We start from the raw sequence: 19,378 nt of genomic DNA, 5'->3' as shown, positions 1-19,378 counted from the left end.
AGGAATCCCCTCAGATCTTGACAAACATTACAAGCCGAAGCTCACGAGCCTACGCGTGAACAGGCTACATAAATGCCAGATGAGGGGTGCTGGACCGTCCTTAATAGGAAACTGCTTAAACGAAAACGCCAATCTGGATCTGCTCTTAGTTTACATTATGCAATGCACGCTTCCGAGGCGGTCTTAGTCTATCTATCAAGTCTCTTGCATGCACTCTCAAAGTGGTACCAGACAAACATCGACGAACAGCTAGCTAGCTAACGTAATCCATAAGCTGCGCCATTCGAACCATCGCGGTCACCATACTAGTCAGGAACTAGCGACGAACCAGCCCACCATAATTCTTACCCCTCTCACTGTTATTAGTACCGAATAGTTACCATTTTCGGATCTTGGCCATTCGTGTGGACCGAAATATCCCCCCCGCATTTTTACCAGCAAATACTGCAATTACTGCAATCTCGGCGTATATGAGGGGGGAAGGTCGTACACAATTAGGGAAAGAAACGATCCGATTGGGTCGTTTACCAGCCTGGTACCCAAGGTCAGCACCCACACACTTAGTTGCTATTACGGGTTGAGGATGTCTTGGTATGATAAACCCGATTGGAGATAGACGGCAACAGATTAACTGTGATGATAGGCAGAGACCGACAGAGACAGAGACAGAGAGTGTGACAGTCAACGACAGACAACGACAGATGATGTTCATGTGATGTTCAGATGTTCACAGGATGGTCACAGGATGTTCACAGGATGTTCAACTTACGGTCAAGATACGGTCAAATTACGGTTAAAGACGGCCAATGATGCTCGGTGATATTCAATGATATTCAATGATGGTCAAATATGCTCAAAAGAAAGACAATGAACGCCAATGATGTTCAAAAGAAGGACAATGACGGCGAATGATGTTCAATTGATGGACGAATGATACCCGAACGATACGATACTCGAACAGTCATGTCAAATGATCTGCCTGTCCAACAGTACCAAAATATTATTACGACACTGTCGATTGCCGCCTTACTCGTGCAACGCTTTCGGCGACTTGTCAAAAATTCAACAAAATAATTAAACGTTCGGTTGGCATGACAAATTAGGTTTGAGTTTCGTGCTTAATTTCAATTGAGTCGGTGATCCTGAGGATCACGCACGTCGGCTCCACTTATAATGTTTTAAACTTTACCCTAGCCACAATCATATTGTATATAGTTTGACAGGGTTAATATTAAAATTAAACTTTACATTAAACTATTAGCTATTGATGCTGATAAGAATGGAATCGAACGTAAAAAATGTTAGCTTGTTCCTAGATCTGTGCTCCGCCAAGATGCCAAAGTGCTTTGTTCACCAGTTTCCGTGATCGTTGACGCGTCATTCTCGCTGTTGCTAATGCCGTTACTGCTATTGCTTCTGCCGCTGATTTCTGCTTCTGCCGCTGCTTCCGCTGCTGCTGCTGCTACTGAATTGTAACCACACGTAACCACAGGACTCACTGCTTCGCATTGCAGGAGCAGCGGCATCACCGCCATCTGACTGGTCCATACGACCCACTTTGACGTACAGGAACCACATGGTACATTGACGAACCCAACGCAGTAACAACTGATGATACCAAAAACCTTACCAACCAAACTGAGAAGTTTGTTATCAATGGTATCCAAATAATATGTATCAGATTTGGCATCGTATGGATAGCCATGTCTCAGACAAAACGGCTGTGATCCGTGTAGCGACAACTAACGACGGCTATCAACCGTCTCTACATGGGGTGACTCAAGTAGATCATTGTCGTTCAGTATCCTGTTCCGGATCTTCGCCAACCACCTCCTCCTCATTCACTCCTCAATCAGTGATCTCAGCCCGCCTGGACATCCGCCCCCCATCCTTATCCCTCACCGCCTTCTTGACCCCCTCCGCCTGTGATCCCCCACCCTCCTACCTACTCTTGGCTATGCTATCTTGGCTTGAAACCCCACTTATGCTACGGTATACCACGAGTATCGTATCGTATTCCTATCTACTCTATCTACTGATAATGGTCTACCAAAAGCGGACAGTGAGACCGTCGAGCGCCAAGTCGGAGATCACACCGACGCCCGACACCGACTGTCAAGTGGATATGTCTAGATCCTTTAATTACATGGCTCATTTATCGCCAATTTCATTGCCAATTGTATATCGTCAGTTGCGTCTTTAATTGCATTGTCAATTGCATCTTCAAATGGCATGGCATGGCATGGCTCTATTAGCATGCCTCAATTCCATCGTACCTTCACTCAACTGGGCTTGGCTCACTGTTTAGTTTAACTGGCTTGGCTAGCTGCCTTGATTCAAATGGCTTTACTCAATCCGGCCAGAATAAACTGGCTTGGCTCAGCTGGGAGTCACACCACTAAGCCAGATCTGAGCTTCGCTTTGATTCTCTTCACTTCTCTCAACGAGGCTTGACTAAACTATGCTCCACACTAATGGATTTGATGCAAAGAATTAGCATCAATTCCCCAACAACATTATCCCAAATAGCTCAAGTACATGGAACCAGCTCTTTAGTCTAATTGTTCCATACGTGAATTAGCGGCTTCCCATCATCATCATCATCATCATCATCATCATGTTCATTGTATTAGTCAAGAAGATTATCGCATTGTTACATTGCTTTTTTTTTCAGGTTCACCATGTCAAACTAGTTTCTTTTTACCACTATGGATTTTCCATTTCAGTCCTATATTTCAACTTGGTCAATGACAAGCAGATCGCGTCTATCGATCATTGTCGTATGTCATTCATGTCATGTATGCAGGCCTCTCACTCTAATAAACAGCCGTTCAGATGGAGAATCTCCACATTCAACCCCAAACTTGAATAACGGAGTGAACGGAGTCAGCCAGTCCAAAACTTCAGTTAACCTGACTGAACCAGATCCGAAAAAATGGAGTAATTCAGTGAATCAAGAGTAAATGTACGGACTACAAGCGGTGCCAATTAGCGGACCCGAGGAATCGTACGTTCCAGGGGACTATTCTACTGAAGACCTGGCCCCACCGCAAACAGTTGTCGCTACCAAAGTATTGGAATAAGTGAAAGCCAACTTTAACAGTGGAGCTGCAGCACCACTTGCAGCGATGTTACGCCTTTGGAGTGGTCATATCTAAACATGTTGAGTACGAATTTTTTGACAAAGAAACGTTCTACCTGTGCTGCCTGTTCCACGACATTGGTGCAAGCCCGGAGAACCAGGCCAAAACAAAGATGAGCTTCGAGTTCTACGGCGGCATTCTGGCGAGAGAATGGCTGATCCAAGCTGATTATCCCGCAGATCAAGTCGATTGCATTGTTGAAGCTATCTTTAGACACAGTCTGCCGGCGATGAGCGGCAAAACTATCTCTATCGGGTGGTTCATAGATGTTACCACAGCCATCGACATCTCCGGTATGTGTGGACACCTAGCCAGCGATAAGGTTGTCGAGATGGCGGTCCAGGCCTATCCCGTGTGCGAATCAACCACTATTTCGGCTACCAAATGGGCCACCAGGTGCAAACAAAGACGTGGTCCCTAACCAGCTGCCGCGAAATTGTCGCTCTCCCGGACAAGATCCGGACCAACAAGATCATGGCCAAATACGATAACTGATACGGGTTATATACGGTTGGGGTCGGGGGACTGCCTCCGGCGGCTGGGGCTCCGCCCCAGACCCTGGTTGCTCCTGCTTCGCAGGAGTTGACCGGGGAACGGGGACGGAACGACTCGAGCGCAGCGAGAGGAGCAACCAGGGTCTGGGGCGGAGCCCCAGCCGCCGGAGGCAAGCGGGGAAGGAAGTTAACACTGTTACAGGATTAAATTAATCGTAGTCGAGGATCTCGTTGTTGAAGTCGTTGGCGGTGGAGTCGCCGGCAAAGGCCTTTTCGTGGGCAGCCCGGATGTATTTCATGGGGTCGATGCGCTCTTGGTTGCGGTCGTTGAACCCCCATTCACCGTCCGAGTTGTCGTAGATGGTCAGGTTTCGCACGTCTCGCGGGTGGATTCCGACGTAGGACCCGCCGCCGGCTCGGTGCAGGACTGCCAGATTGTCCCAGATGACAAAGTCGCCGGGCTCTTCGTAGTTGACTTTGTGCACGTATTTCGGCTGGGTAGCGTGATTAAACAGCTTTTCAATGAGTTTGGTGCTTTCTTCTTGGTCCATGCCTTCAATATGATGCAAATGGCCTGCCAGGTAAAGATCTTTACGTCCGGTCTGAGGTTGGGTCTCAACTACAGGGAACTTGCCGAATGGGAAGTCGTTAGGATCAAGCATTTGGAATGTCTTGAGCCAAGGAGCAGCTTTTCGACGAGACTCGAAAATCGAGTGTGCTCCGACTTTGTCTTGAATGTACTGCTTGGTCTCTTCGTCGAGGTCGTCATAAGCAGTTCTACTGTCAGCAAACTCGGTAGCTCCTCCTGTACCTGCTGGCACGGGAACTGTACATTTCAGAGTGGTGTAACGAACTCTTCTTGGATCATATGATTTGTCAACATGGAAGATACCAGTGGCCTTGCCAATGAAATATTGCAGTTCACCTTTCTGGACAACAGTGCCGTCACGGTGGATGTTGCTAGGATCTCCAATATACTTAGACTTGACTCTGTTGTCAGCCGAAGCGTTGGGACATAGTTCGCCAAAATGTTGGCCAAACTTGACGAAATTCTCGTCAGTCAAACCAGTCTTGCGGAATGTCAAAAGTCCGTACTTGTGTAGGCCGTCTTTGACTTGCTGAACCACTTCTGGTGGCAGCTCCTTGCTAAAATCGACGCCCACGCATTGGGCGCCAAACGTCTTGTGAAGAGGAATGAACTGGAGAGTGTCCTGAGTCATGTTTGATGTGTCTTGGATGTGCTGGGAAGATACTAACTGATGTAGTAGGATCTAGACAATCTGGTATAGAGTATCTGAGATGATAGAATCTGATTCAGTGGGATCTAGATGATAGATCTAGATAATCGGTTCTGACCCGTATAGCAGGATCCAATATGACAAGATCTAGATAGTAAGATCTAAGATGACAAGATCTAGAAAATAAAGAATCTAGATAATGGGATCTAAGAGATCTGATATAATAGGATCTAAGAGATCTGATATAATAGGATCCAAGATGATAGGACCCGAGATGACAAGACCGAGAGATTAGAGATAGCTTTCAGAATAAATTAAACTCGAGCTAGTTATGATATGCGGTGACAGAATAGCGACCCGGTATAATCAGTAGCTTCCTTACAAATTAACTCTGAATAAATAAATAAATAAATAAGACTATGAACCAGGAAGACCCTGTGCATTTTATACTAGCGCCAGGAACAGACCAGCTACCCCAGACACCTTCGTGGGACGAGTGGGGGATTAGGTCTGGCTACCCCACAAAATGCCTGAAAAGCTTATGTTTGTGTAACCCCCACCCCCGAGTCGAAGTTTTGGGTCAGCATGTGCTCGTGTGGTGAACTAAACTACACCCCCAGACCTGCACCCCACAACCGTCGAACCCCCACCTACCATCATCTCCGCCATATCCATCACCGCCAGCCCGTCTACCAGCACGGCACTCCAGACTCTATACGAACCACTAGACAGCAACTAACGAATCCGGGCTACCACTGCTGTATCTTTTGCCCGAACACCATCACTAAACCCAATTACTTTACACACCCAACTCACAAGCGGAGTGAACAGCGGGGATTGACCCACCGCTATCGTGCATACCACATCCACTTATCTTTTAACTTAGCATACACTGCAGAAATACAGTCCACATACGGATTCCAAACCACATCCACATACCCCCGCGGGACTTTCTTGGCACTACCCCCGCCGACACTCACCCCGCGGGCTTCTCTCCACCCGAGTCGGGGTCCGGGTTGTGCCTCCGGCAGCTGGGGCTGCGCCCCAGACCCCCCGGCTCCTCTCGCTTCGCTCGAGTCGTTTCCTCACGGATCGCGACCACTCCTGCGAAGCAGGAGCTACCAGGGTCTGGGGCGGAGCCCCAGCCGCCGGAGGCAGTCCCCCGCGGGGTCGGCACTCGGGTCGCTACGCGGTGCGTCAGGCAGGGGGCTCCGCAGGGGGATGTGTGGCGCGAATCCGTGTTGAGGGGGCCGAAGATCAGGCGAGGATCCGTGTAACGAGGAGGCCAGGAGACGCTGGTGCCGGAGAAAGGTGCCGGCACCACCATGAGTGTCACGTGGCATCTGGTCCCGACAACCCTGTCGGATAAGGGGATGTTTGATGGCGTGTAGAGGCATGCATGTAAGACCCGGGTTGGGGGGCATATCCCGGCGGTGGCGGCACGGGGTATATGATTACACAATTTGCCACTCATGCACGTTTACGATTGCTTAATCCCGACGATCGCCACCGGCGGCCCCACCCTGCGATAGCGGGCTACAAAGCCACCACCGCCAGCCCGGGGCCTACCCACCCACCAATGGCGCTAGGGGCATTTGTCAGGGATGGGTGCTGCCTCTGCCTCCGGCGGCTGGGGCGCTGCCCCAGACCCCGTAGCTCGCTTCGCTCGAAGGTTGGGCGACCCCCCCCCCCCCCCCCGCACGCCACCCCCATCTCCCGACGCACGACTCGAGCGAAGCGAGAGGAGCCACGGGGTCTGGGGCGGAGCCCCAGCCGCCGGAGGCAGAGCCCCCCAGCCCATCCCAGCCAGGCAGCCCGCGTGGGCGGCTGCAGTTGCTCCCAAAGGTCGCCACTGGGCCGCGGGGGGTTGCTGCGGCTGCCAGGTGCTGCTGGGGGGAGGGGGGTCGGTGCCACCTGGTCTCCCAGCCGGATGCGGCCCGCCCCCTCCAAATCTGGTGCCTGGCGTGGGCGGTGGGAGGTAGTGGCCTGGGTGCTTGCTAATTTGTATGCTACTATCGGGGGTTGGGAATGGCGGCCACTGCGAGGATGGGGCGTGGATGGCGGCAACGGGGCAGATGGGTTATTGCTCCGGCGGGGGCAACCAGGCCTGCCGTGGTGTGTAGGAGGTGCATGTTTATAGGTCTTTTTCGCCTCTCATTTCTCTCCCTAAGTCATATTTGGACCAGGACCTTTGTACAACACTTTTTTCCGTTTGGTACCTGTTTCGACCCTGTTTTTAGATTTGCCAGTGATTTTCTGGCTCTTCTCTGTTTAAACTTTGTTGGTTCTGTTTGATTGTCTTGGACCTCGTGGCTGATTAATTCAGGCCCGTTGTACACTGTCCAGGTGTGGTTTTTGTTTGTGTTTTTTTGACTGACTGACAAAAGCTACTGCTTCTGCCACTGCTGCTTCTGCTGCCGTTTGTGGTGCTTACCTTAACGGAATCACCCTCTCGCTTTCTTTCTCAAGTTCTCTGGTTTCTCAACTGGTTTCTTGTATCAGAAGGGAGTTTTGGATCGTGCGATTGTACTCGATTGCTCACTTTTTATTCACTGTATTTCTGGTCTTACGTTGTCGTTGACGCCTCCCTGACTGGTTTTTAGTTCTGGTGGCTATTTTTTCACGATTGGAGTATTGATTCAATTTCTGGGTTAGTTTTGGGTTTGTATTACACACCACTGAACTCTGGCTTTGGTTCGGTTTGTGGCGGTGACACGATGGGGGTTGGTTTTTGCCTCCGGCGGCTGGGGCTCTGCCCCAGACCCCGTGGCTCGCTTCGCTCGTTGCGTTGGGTGATGTGTGCTATACGTTAGGGTGGAGTCGTTTTTGGGGGTTTGATGGCGGTTTGATTGGGTTCATGGGACTAACGTGAGTTTTAGATCGACTGTGAGCGTGGCTTTTTTGAGAGCATTTGGTAGCATTTGTGACTTGAGTTTCTCGTGAAGTACTCGTCACGCATACCTGAACTTCAGCTTTTGTGAGAGTTTGTACGAGTTTGTGCGAGGTTTTTTGAAGGTTTTTTTTAAGTGAATAGTGCGTGGCAAGATCTGGTTCTATCACCTCATTTACGTGCTTTACGTCCTTTGCTTACTGCTTTCTTCACTATACTCTATCCTGGCTTTGAAAAGCAACTTCTGTTCCTTTTAGGTCTGTCTCATTTGTCAGTCGACTCTATTCTGTTCATTCACCCGATTCAATTGATGTCAGATATTGCCACTTTTTGACTCCTTATTTTCCCTTTTTTTGCATCGTCTTTAATATCCAAGCTTAAATGAGAGAGCTAAATTTTAGATCGGTGCCATCTAACAGAGCGGCCGTGTCGATTACTACTACCCTGTACGATCGGAGAGCCCTCGATTGTACTGCTGATAGACCGCTTGTCAATTCGTTGAATCATTTGACTTATTTGGCGTCGTCAAGTGCTCGTGTTCGCGAGACGTTGTGTGTCGATGGCGGTCTGGAACGATTAGTGGCTATTCTGAAAGAGTGTCGAGATGATTTTCATTCGAATCCAGCTGTTAAAGAAGAAAAAACTGATGGCGGTCTTGAGGATGGTGAAAATGATGGTACTAATATGACCTTGTCTCGCATTACAAAAGAGCAAGAAATGCTCACTGCATGGAAATGGACTCTGGCTCTTCAGTGCCTGGTTTTTCTTGGTACTCGTGGAACTGAACAGATTCGTAGTAGAGTCGTGGATGCTGGCTTGATTCCTGTGATTACTACTATTCTCGACAATTATTTATACAATACCACTGAAAAGACAAAGTGGATGCAAAAGGCTCGTGCTAATTTCTTAGGAAAGACTAGTAGTAGTAGTAGTAGTGGTGGCAGTGTTGGTAGCACTGGATCGAGTCATGGGTCTAGTAATGGTGTTCGTAGTATGGGAAGTACCGGTACTGGAAATGCCGTTAGTATGAATCCAAGTAGCACTGAAGGTAGACGATATGTTAGTGGCCATACTACAGCAGCCGCTGCTTTAACTACTGCTGCCTTTGGCGACGACACCCCTGGTCCTGGCTCAGTTGCTGTTGCTTCTACCACTGCTACTAGTGCTGGCACTAGTGTTGCTGGTTTTGCAAATTCTTCTTCAAATTCATCTTCACAATCTTCTACTTCTTCTTCATTCGGTCCTTCATCTACTTTTTCTTCGTCTTCGTTTACACCATTTTCTAATCACCTTCGACCAGTACGATCCAACAATTCCACTGCTGAATCTGTAGCTTCTAGCTCGGCTTCTAGCGTCTTTTCAGTAGCATCCATGTCTTCATCTGTTTCTTCAGTCTCTTCTTTAGAAAGTTTCGATAGTCGCAATGAAATGGCCAGTGCCGCTGCTGTTGCAAACTCACAAAATGTGTCCTATTTCCAACAGCAACAACAGCAAGTCCAACAGGCAATGGCCCAACAACAATTGACTGAACAGTTACAACAACGATCGATGCCCAATGATCGAAGACCAATGTCTACTTCAGCAACTATTAACTCGTCATTTGCACAAAATATGCTAGCAGCTGCTTCAGTGCCTGCTAATTCATTACGCACCAATCAGCCCAACCCTCGATTCCCTCCTCTTCATTCCCAAGCATCGAATGCCGTATTCCACACCCATGCACGAGCTTCACCATCGGCTCATACTCATACCCACGGATCTGCTAGCTCGGTTTCGGGATCTGTAAGTCCAGCTGGACCTTCAGCCGGAAACTTGCTAGGACCCGGAGCTGTGGCTGCTGGAGCTGTGACCGGAATTGTACCTGGATCTGGTGTGATTCCCAATTTTACTCGTCAACAACAACAACACCATCATCATCACCACCACTTTCACGATCACCATCATCACCATCATCGTCTCGACTCTAATGCTTCTAGTGCTACTAGTACTAGTCTTGATAGCATGAGATCAGTCTCTCCTGAGGCACCTCCTGGTTCTGGTTCTACAACTGGTAGTACCCTTGCATTGTCGAGTCTTCCTGATGAAGACAATGAAGAATATGACTCTGCCACTACCATCACCACTAGCACTACAATCCCTGCTACCATGGGTGATGGGTCGATTTCGACTGCTATCGTCGACCCCGAGTCGACCTCGGAAGACGATAATCCACTGTCGACCTGGTCAGACATGATTCTTCGTCCTCAACAGGAACGGCAACAACAGCAAGAACAACAACAGCAACGTCAAGAGATGCAACAACAGCAACAGCAGCAACAACAACAATTACCATTACAATTGCCATTACAACAGCAATTATTAGGAGATAACCTTACTACTGAACAACAGCGATTCCCATTACCTATTCGACCAGCCCAAGGCGCGGTGCAAACTGCGACTTCAGTTGCCAGAAGAGGTGTTGGTACTACTATGGATGGTGCTACTGGTGCTACAAATGCTACAAATGCTGCTGCTAATCAAGCCGATGCCACTACCAGTAGAGGAACTTCTGTTAACTCCAGTGTTGCATCGGCAGTGTCTGCTGTTCCAAGACAATTCCGTGAACATGTGATTGTAGCTCGTGAAGAAGATATCATTTGGGCTCTAGAGATTCTCGCATTCGTGTCGAAATACGCCTATCTCAAACCCAGTCTTCAAAACAGCCATATTGTTCCCCGTTTGTCGGTACGAGAGTCTGCAAAACAATTCCAACAACAACAAGTTAAATCACCAGCATCATCGACATCGCCAAGATCTGCAGAATCTAATGGCGGATATGATGAAATGGACGTTGATGCCGAAGAGTCGGACAACAACCATTATCACCACTATCATCATCACCACCACAACCATAGTCAACTACCATCTACGCCATCATCATCTGCTAGCACTATAACCAGTACCTCAAGTCCCGAAACAAAGTCATGGAATTATGACGAGTACGACTTCGAGGCCGAAAAAGATATCGACAGCGAGTATCTGGGCGAAACCATCAACATCTTTCCACTGGTGGAAAAGTTCACTGTTAAGCAGTTCCCCAAGGAAATCCAATACTGGGCCGGTGTTATCATGCGTAACTCGTGTCGTAGAAACGAGTCTTTGGGAGGTATTCGACAGTGTGCCAACTTCGACTGCGGCAAATGGGAGGAGTATCCTCGCCAGTTTGCAAAATGCAGACGCTGTAAACGAACAAAGTATTGCAGCAAGAACTGTCAATTGCAAGCGTGGAACTTCCACCGTCACTGGTGTGTACAATCTGGTGCTGGCAGCAGTACTAGCAGTGGCAGTAGCTCGTCTCGTCACACTAACAGCTCCACTGCCACCTCTGCTACATCTACCACGACTTCACACACCCACTCGGTCCGCACCACCACTCCTGGCACTGTACCTCCTGCTACTGCTACCCCCAATGGACCCAACCCGGCCCCTGCATCCCGTTCCCTGCCGACCATAGAGTCGACAACTAGTTCCTGACGACTTAATTTATTGCCCCTCCGCCATGTCCATATCAAAAACATTTATTTATTTGCTCACTTCTTCTCCCTTGAAACCTGCCTCCGGCAGCTGGGGCTCTGCCCCAGACCCCGTGGCTCCTCTCGCTTCGCTCGAGTCGATGCTTCTCCTCCCTTAACATGCCTCCGGCGGCTGGGGCTCCGCCCCAGACCCTGGTTGCTCCTCTCGCTTCGCTCGAGTCGGGCTTGGATGCCCCTCCTCTCGTTTCTGGTTTTCAAACCCAGTCGACTTTGCTTTTACAGTTTCCAGGTGATATAATCTGGAAATACAGCTAGCTACCTTCGATCACCGTTTGCTAAGGTTCACGAAGTCTCCTGAGACTGGACTTCATCAAAGTTTTACCGAGAACTTTATTCATTTTTCTAAATTTCGAACCACACTGAGTGTATAGTTTGTTCTTTATCTTCGTCTGACTTGTTTCTCAAAATTGGGCACCAAACCGAGATTAGACCAGATATAATTGTCAGGGAAAGCTCCCTTACTGCGATTTTATTGATGGAGTTAGCTCCACTTGGAAATGTTTTTTGTTCAGTCATCCTGAATGCTCCACAGACTTCACTTGATTCTACTGGCTAGTTTTCAGACCCTATTGTTCTCGAATCGGAGTTGCTCCGTGATTTCCTAGGAGATCATTTGGAAACACAGCTACCACATGGACTTGAACAAAGTCTTAAAAAACTCCAACTTTGCTCGGTATCAAGATCACAATTTTAGTCGATTGAAGCTGATTTCCAGAACACGGGCACTAGGCAAAGACTCAACCGCATAACTTCCAGGGATGAATCCTTTCCAAAAACCCTGTTTGTATTTGTAGCTCCTCATGGAAGTGCTATGCTTGACCTGGCTGTCCTCCACCTCTTTGGAGTTTGTTCCGGAAAGTCCTTTTGTCTCCACTGGCTGTTTTTTCAGACCTGTTGCTTACAAGTTTGGTTCGTTAGAGGAAACATCGTGCTTCAGACAGCTTGAGTCGTGGGGTGTTGTTTTCACTGACAGGCTTTCAGAACCATTTTTGCTCTTGAGTCAAGTTTATTAGAGCGATGATTGTGCTTTGGTAGCTTCACCATTGATATTTCCACCAGCTTCTCAGAATATAATTTCAGAATCACGAATCCCGTTGGACTTCGCACTCCACGCCCGACTCGAGCGAAGCGAGAGGAGCAACCAGGGTCTGGGGCGGAGCCCCAGCCGCCGGAGGCAGTCCCTCCTTAGAACAGGTGAAAAATCGTTCGATACAGGTTCACTTCGAGATTGCCAGATCCTGTTGTATTTGAGCTGAGGTAATTTCCGTAATTCAGTTGGTTCAAACCCGTAGTGAAATTCGCTAGCATCACAGAACCACGAACCTCGCTGGAACTGACACCCCACGCCCGACTCGAGCGAAGCGAGAGCAGCCACCAGGGTCTGGGGCGGAGCCCCAGCCGCCGGAGGCACACCGTCCCGAGAAATGATGAAATGCAAAATCGTCTATAAAGGTACACCTTCGATCTTTTTCATCCAGTACATGGTCTGTTCCATAAAGGTCAGAGTGAGGATGGTATGGGGCCCGATTCTCATGAGATGGGGAATGAACCCCTTATAAAGAGCCAGGGGTCCCTCGATGGTGACGGTTTTGTATGCGCAGTCAAAGGGATTTTTATACAGATTGCCCTTCTGGTTGTACATTCGGGTCATGAGCACATCCCAGGGGTTCATGACAATACACACGCCGAGTCCACTGACAGCACTTGCCAGCAGATGGCGAACAGGCCCATCAGCCGCGAGATTATATTTTTCAATGACAGTCTTACTCCAGTTGTAAATGGGCAGTTGTACACTAGAACCAGCACCGGTTCTTAGAATTGCAGCATCCACACCTCTGTACAAACCTCTGACACCTTCAGTTTTCCAGATGGTAGAAAGACCCTGCAGAGTGCTTGTATAATGAGTTTGAGCACCGATTTTGAATACAGGCGAGTACGACTGCATCCGGATTTTTATCAGGTAAAAAGGAGATCCGGCAATAGCGCCCATAATGCCACTACTAGCACCAGCAGCGATATTAAGTCCGAACTGCTGGTCCGTGTACTCGTAACCAAACAGCGAATTGAGTCCTCTTCTGACCGGTTCATAGAAACCCAATCTACAGCCATTAAGTCCGATCTGATAGATATAAGCGGGAAACAGACCCTTCTGACATCCCCTGATACCCTCGTGCTTATAAATAGTGGCCAGACCCTGAAACAGACCGGTATAAATTCTCTTTCCCTGACCTTTAGCAGCCAGTTCTCCCTGGAGTTGCATTCTATTCTGTTAGTTCTGGGGAGGGGGGACATGCCTCCGGCGGCTGGGGCTCTGCCCCAGACCCTGGTTGCTCCTCTCGCTTCGCTCGAGTCGAACGTCGGGAGTGTGCTCGACAAAAGAAACGACTCGAGCGGAGCGAGAGGAGCCACGGGGTCTGGGGCAGAGCCCCAGCCGCCGGAGGCACAGTGCACAGTGGACCTACCGAGTTTTGATCAGTTCAATGGGGTTTGTGACGGTGACAGCTCCACAGGCCGCGATACCGCCGGCTATGAACCCGCCGAAATGGCTGAGGTGTTTGACCGGTTTCTGGTCCTCGTGCTCAATGGCGTCTGCTACTGCCGCTGACGAAGACGACATTTTTTATGTGGTGATTCTGGCAGTTCGCGGATGTGTGAACAGTGAACTGAGAACGTGGATTCCGTGAAAAATAAAGATTTGGATCCTGATCTGGGTTCGGAGTTAGATCTCGAGTTGGCTGGTGAAATTTCACTGATCCAGTGCAAGTTCGTCAGCTGGAGTGGAAAGTGAATGAATGAATGCAAAGTGCAAGTTGACCTGATTCTGCTGCCGGTTTTTTTATTTGACAGACGGGTTTGATTGAACCACGGGAAAATATCTCCGATACAAAGAAAACCAATTAATTGGCCTTGTCAGTGGAAGTCAAAAAAGCTACTTCGTATACTTCGCAAACTGGTTTAGCTCTTTGGCTCCGACTACGGGGAAGTCCTAATTACACGGCTAACGGAAAAAAGGGTCCGATACCGGTGTGATTCAGTCACCAGCCGATCTCGCTCGCAAATGCAGGGCACCCATGAACTGGCCTGACCGCCCGACCCGCTTACTCTTTCCGGCACCACCACCATCTAGTGTCACTCACTCCAAATCCGCGGTACTTACAAACGCCTAATTCTGGCCCCTGTCACAAAGTTCACGAAACACAAAAAACTCACGAACCAAAAACCGAAATAAAAACACCACCCTCCGTCGTCGGTGACGGAACTACCCCGCACTTGCAATCCCATCTCTCCACCGGCGTTAACCGCCCGTTCTCTGCATGCTGCTCCGCCCATACCCGTGTCGCAGGGCCGGGGTCAGTTCGGGGGGGGGGGGGGGGGGGGGGGGGGGGGGGTGGCACGGTGCCACCGGCGGCCGGGCTCCGCCCGGACCCGTAGCTCGCTTCGCTCGTTCCTGGGATCGTACCCAGCCCAGAGTTTTGGCGCGCTGCAGTTGGAGACGCAGGGTCCTGACCCGGGTCCGCCCGCTCGCAACACGTGAGTCTGGATCCAGAACTATCACTTCAAATAACGTTTTATTTACACCGGGAGATCACAAAACCGAACCCACCAAGACCACAGAAACCACCCCCAACCACACGCGCTCGCGAAGCGAGCACAACGGGGTCTGGGGCAGCGCCCCAGCCGCCGTAGGCACACCCTCCGCACCCCAAGCTCCCCAATTGGCTCAGAAATAAGTCCCCCGCTCCTTGGGGTCGAGTTGAGGTTTACGACGGGTCGAGATACCGTAAAGGCCCGGGGTCTGCCGCGGCACGCCGGTGGGTATGCAGGACCAGTGAAGATTTTGACTGCATATGCACGATTAAGCTGCATCGTGAGTTTAAGATATGCAGTTAGCTGGATATAAGCACTGTTTACGGGCTTTTTTACTGGCGGGCATTAACCGTTGCTCTTTCCTATAAGAATAGCGGGTTTTCTTTCCGGTCTTGAGTCTTGGCTTTTTAAAAATTTTTTTCTCTGTTTTATTTCTGTTTCTATATTTATTCCTGGCTTTTTCTGCTCTATCTGGACCATCGTGAATCGTTATTATTCAATTCCGTTGTTCAAATCAAATCAATCAGATCAAATCATATCACATCTGATTTATTACATTTTATTCATTGAAAAACAAAATGTCTGTCGCAGTAGTGGATATTTCACAGGCCGACTCTAACAAGGCCGCTCAGGAGCTTGTGGATGCTTGTTCGACGCTTGGATTCGTGTTCATTGAAGGATCTGAGTTCACTCAAGCTGACATTGACCAGGCTTTTGATTTGTCGAAAGAGTACTTCAAACTGCCTGTTGAGGAAAAGGCCGAGGTACCTATTACACCTGAGAATCACGGTTACTCGCGTATCAATTTAGAGGTGTTGGATCCTGAGAACCAGCCCAAAGGTGATCCTAAGGAAGCATTCAACTTTGGCCAGTTTTTGCACGGCCGTCCTCAGCACGAACTGCCAAAATTTTTCGAGTCCAAACTTCCTGAACTGACGTATTTGGAGTCCAAATGTCATGCTTTGTGTGTGACTTTATTGAAACTTCTTGCCAAGGGATTAAAGATTGAGGCTGATAAGGGCGGAGACAACTGGTTTGCCGACCGTCACAGACCCAATGAGAAATCCGGCTGTATTTTCCGATTCTTGTACTACCACGCCCAGAATTCTGCTTCTCCTGAAGAGCAGATTCGTGCTGGTGCTCATACCGACTACGGATCTTTGACTCTGTTGTTCCAGAAAGAGGGTGAAGACGGATTAGAAGTGCTTTCTCCCGTCACTAAAGAATGGACCCGTGTCAAGTTTGTTCCCTCGAGCAAACCTGGAGCTGCTCCTCCTATTATTGTCAACGTTGCTGACCTGCTGAGTTTCTGGACCGCCGGAATCCTCAAATCGTCCATCCACAGAGTCCGATTCCTGCCCGAAGCCCAAAAAGCCGGCCGCGACAGATACTCCATCGTCTACTTCTGTCACCCCGAGAACGACGCCCTCCTTGAGCCCGTCCCCAGCCCCATCGTCGCCCAAATCGAGGCCCGTGGTGCCAACAGATCCGACAGAGAAACCATCACCGCCAAACAGCATCTCGACAAACGTCTCGCCGCTACCTACGGCTGGAAGAAATAATTCTACTCAATAAACGACTTACGACCCCTTCCTTCCCCCCTCTGCCTCCGGCGGCTGGGGCTCCGCCCCAGACCCTGGTAGCTCCTCTCGCTCCGCTCGAGTCGGCTGTGGGCCCTGCGTTTGGACCCTGGAGTCACGTGATCGAGGAGGGGGTTCTTGGCCCGATATCGCGTATAAGAATATTTGGATAAAGGTCCTGACTGAATGGTGAAGTTGGCATGTGAGATCGATGCCCGTAGACTCGACCCGTGCAATTGTTACAGTAGAGTAGTTCTAGACATGGCAGGAAGTAAGTAGCAGGTGAATGGGTTTTCTGTCTTCTGGCAGCAATCCCAAGAGATTCTCAATCCTAATATCGGACCCAGTCGGCGAAAACAGCCGTTCGGCACCCCCCACGGGGTCTCACCCGACGCCCGACTCGAGCGAAGCGAGAGGAGCAACCAGGGTCTGGGGCGGAGCCCCAGCCGCCGGAGGCAGGTCAATTGGCCGAGGAGTTCAGACAACCGGTGAATCAGTGCTAACTGGAGGTGAAGTCAACTCGTTTGATGCGTTTGTGACGGAGCAGCGACTGGTGAAGAGTTTGGCGCTGGCTGCGTTGGAGGGCGCAACTCTGGCCGTGGATGGCGAGTATTTTGTGTCGCAGGTTCTCGGTGCGAAAAATAAGGAGGATTCGTCGTTGGCTGGTGGTCAGGGAGTTCGCGAACCGCTCGTTCATGCTGTGGGAGGGTTCCCTTCGTCGTTGGAGGAGAGAGTTTCGAAGTTCGTCAAGCAGCTGGATTCACACAAGATTGAGCCATTGTTCGTTCTTAATGGACTTGATCTGGTTCAAACAAGACCTTCGTTAAGTGGAAAGAAGAAACAAGCTGATCAGAGAACTAATGCATGGAATTTGTACGAAAAGGGTCAAGGAGAACAGGCAGTTTTGCTGTTCGACGAGATTGATCCGTTTGACTTGCATTTATCGGGTTTTGGTTTGAGAAAGTTTATTAATATTTTAATCAGTTTGGGTGTCAAGTTTATTCAGGCTCCTTACACTGCCTCGGCTCAAATTGGTTATTTGTATCAAGAACGATATGTTGATGCGGTTTATGGGACTAGTGAAGCATTCCTGTATCAAAGTATCGAAAAGGTTATCACCAATATCTCCAGTGATGATACTATCCAATATGTTGTTAAAAAGACAGTGATGAACGAGCTGGGATTCTCGACCCATGACCAGTTTGTTGAAGCTGCAATTGGCGTCGGCTGTTCTCTCAGTGGAGGAGTGGCCTTTACTACTATTGAGCAAATAGTGGCAGCCAATCCTCGAACCACTGCTCTTCGAGCTGCTCAAGAGATCACTCAAGCTAATGGATCGATCTACGGACCGGTTTTTGTGACTTCTTCAGCCCCTGATTCCGCTTCTGTTGATAGTACTCCATATTTGGAGAGATTCCAAAAGGCACTTGCCAGTGTGGATTTCCAACCAGTTCTCAAAGATGATGGAAAGGTCGAGCCGTATCAAAATATCGGTAATGTTCCTAATGATGCACATGAATTTGTGGGTCAGAGACTACCTGATGAGATCTTTTTCTATCTGTCAAAGGGACTGATTGGCCCTGAATTGCTTGATGCAGTGACTTCGGGCTCGCTACTAGAGTATGCTCCTTTAGATGGCGGAGACAATAAAGAGTACCGGGAGTTTCTCACTAAAGAACAAAAAGATCTCAAAAACAAGGCATTCAACCTGCTTATAGGCTCTTTGCATAGATACTACCAGTTCAAACCAATAACAACCAAGTACTGGTACGATTCTTCACGAGACAGTAAATTCGAGAGAATCAATCCTCCTCTTTATACGTCCACAGTTCCTCCATGGATTCGAGCTGTTGAAGCGAACAAGCTAGATTCTGCTGCTGCTTCTGTATCCTCTCCAACCTGGAAACTTCTTTTAAACCTGGAAAACACCGATATCACCATCCCAGCCACGGGTTCTAAACAACTTGTACCGCTAACGAAGGATTCCGAGATTTTGAGTGTGTCTATTCTGGCGACATTGCAAACAGCAGGGTTTATTTCTGCCGACCAGAAACTGACCAGTTGGGGTAAAGCACTTGCAAAAGGGTTTTCAGATATCAACCCTGCGCTTTTAGAACCGCTCATTATCGCTACCACTCTGTTCAAAAACGGGTTCCTCAACTCGAAACCGTTTACACCCACTGCACGTAATGCCGCGGCATCGACTATTAACGGCGATGTGCTATTGATTTCACGAGTGGCTGCTCATATCAACCTCAAACACAATCCCATCGGGTACACGGGACCACTGAGTCGAACTCTACTTTCTTACCAATCACTCATCTCGAAACAAACCCAAGATTACCGATTACTGTTTGAATCGATCATCACCGCAATTTTCACCAACGGCCAAGCCGAGCGAATCAACCGTACTGACCAGCAATGGACCGATCTCGTCAAACAATTACCGTTCACCAACATTCCCAACGTCGGAACCGCCATTGCAACCCAATCGTATCTCGAAGAAGTTCTATCGAACGGTGGTGATGTGAACAGCGCCAAAAGCTCGCTCAAACCCATGTTCAAACAGGCCGTCGACGTGGCCACCGACGTCCACAGCGCCTTCGAACTGTGGGACGCGCTCTTCAAAGTGGCCACCGAAGCCAAAAACACCGATCTCGTCAAAGACAAAGACTACGACCCGTTCGATGCCGCCGACAAATGGCTCTCCGCCAACCGGTTCTAACCGCTGGGGTCCTATAACGAATAAAAACCACTACAACCTGCACCAGTGCCTCCGGCGGCTGGGGCTCCGCCCCAGACCCCGTTGCTCCTGCTTCGCAGGAGATGGCTAGGACCGTCGACGGAACGACTCGAGCGGAGCGAGAGGAGCC

General features: G+C 49.3%; 5 protein-coding genes across 5 annotated transcripts; 3 read left to right on the top strand and 2 right to left on the bottom strand.

The window, feature by feature from the left end:
• Positions 1–3,846: 3,846 nt before the first annotated feature.
• Positions 3,847–4,857, bottom strand: AWJ20_483 (uncharacterized protein; the record flags this gene model as incomplete). Its single annotated transcript, XM_018881926.1, has 1 exon — positions 3,847–4,857. One exon carries the CDS (start codon positions 4,855–4,857, stop codon positions 3,847–3,849), a length of 1,011 nt encoding a protein of 336 aa, XP_018734711.1.
• A 3,289-nt stretch (positions 4,858–8,146) lies between these two features.
• Positions 8,147–11,278, top strand: MUB1 (Mub1p; the record flags this gene model as incomplete). The annotated part of the gene is made up of 1 exon (XM_018881915.1): positions 8,147–11,278. One exon carries the CDS (start codon positions 8,147–8,149, stop codon positions 11,276–11,278), a length of 3,132 nt encoding a protein of 1,043 aa, XP_018734710.1.
• Positions 11,279–12,781: 1,503 nt separating this feature from the next.
• OAC1 (Oac1p) lies at positions 12,782–13,597 on the bottom strand (the record flags this gene model as incomplete). Its single annotated transcript, XM_018881904.1, has 1 exon — positions 12,782–13,597. The coding sequence occupies one exon, from the start codon at positions 13,595–13,597 to the stop codon at positions 12,782–12,784; it is 816 nt and encodes a 271-aa protein (XP_018734709.1).
• Positions 13,598–15,503: 1,906 nt separating this feature from the next.
• On the top strand, positions 15,504–16,487 carry AWJ20_480 (putative dioxygenase; the record flags this gene model as incomplete). Its single annotated transcript, XM_018881895.1, has 1 exon — positions 15,504–16,487. One exon carries the CDS (start codon positions 15,504–15,506, stop codon positions 16,485–16,487), a length of 984 nt encoding a protein of 327 aa, XP_018734708.1.
• A 304-nt stretch (positions 16,488–16,791) lies between these two features.
• Positions 16,792–19,230, top strand: MKT1 (Mkt1p; the record flags this gene model as incomplete). Its single annotated transcript, XM_018881885.1, has 1 exon — positions 16,792–19,230. One exon carries the CDS (start codon positions 16,792–16,794, stop codon positions 19,228–19,230), a length of 2,439 nt encoding a protein of 812 aa, XP_018734707.1.
• Positions 19,231–19,378: the final 148 nt, after the last annotated feature.

This window comes from Sugiyamaella lignohabitans, chromosome A, assembly GCF_001640025.1.
Source record: "Sugiyamaella lignohabitans strain CBS 10342 chromosome A, complete sequence".
Taxonomy (NCBI): Eukaryota; Fungi; Ascomycota; class Dipodascomycetes; order Dipodascales; family Trichomonascaceae; genus Sugiyamaella; species Sugiyamaella lignohabitans.
The sequence above is the reverse complement of the archived record's forward strand: the minus strand, read 5'-3'. Positions and strand labels throughout refer to the sequence as shown.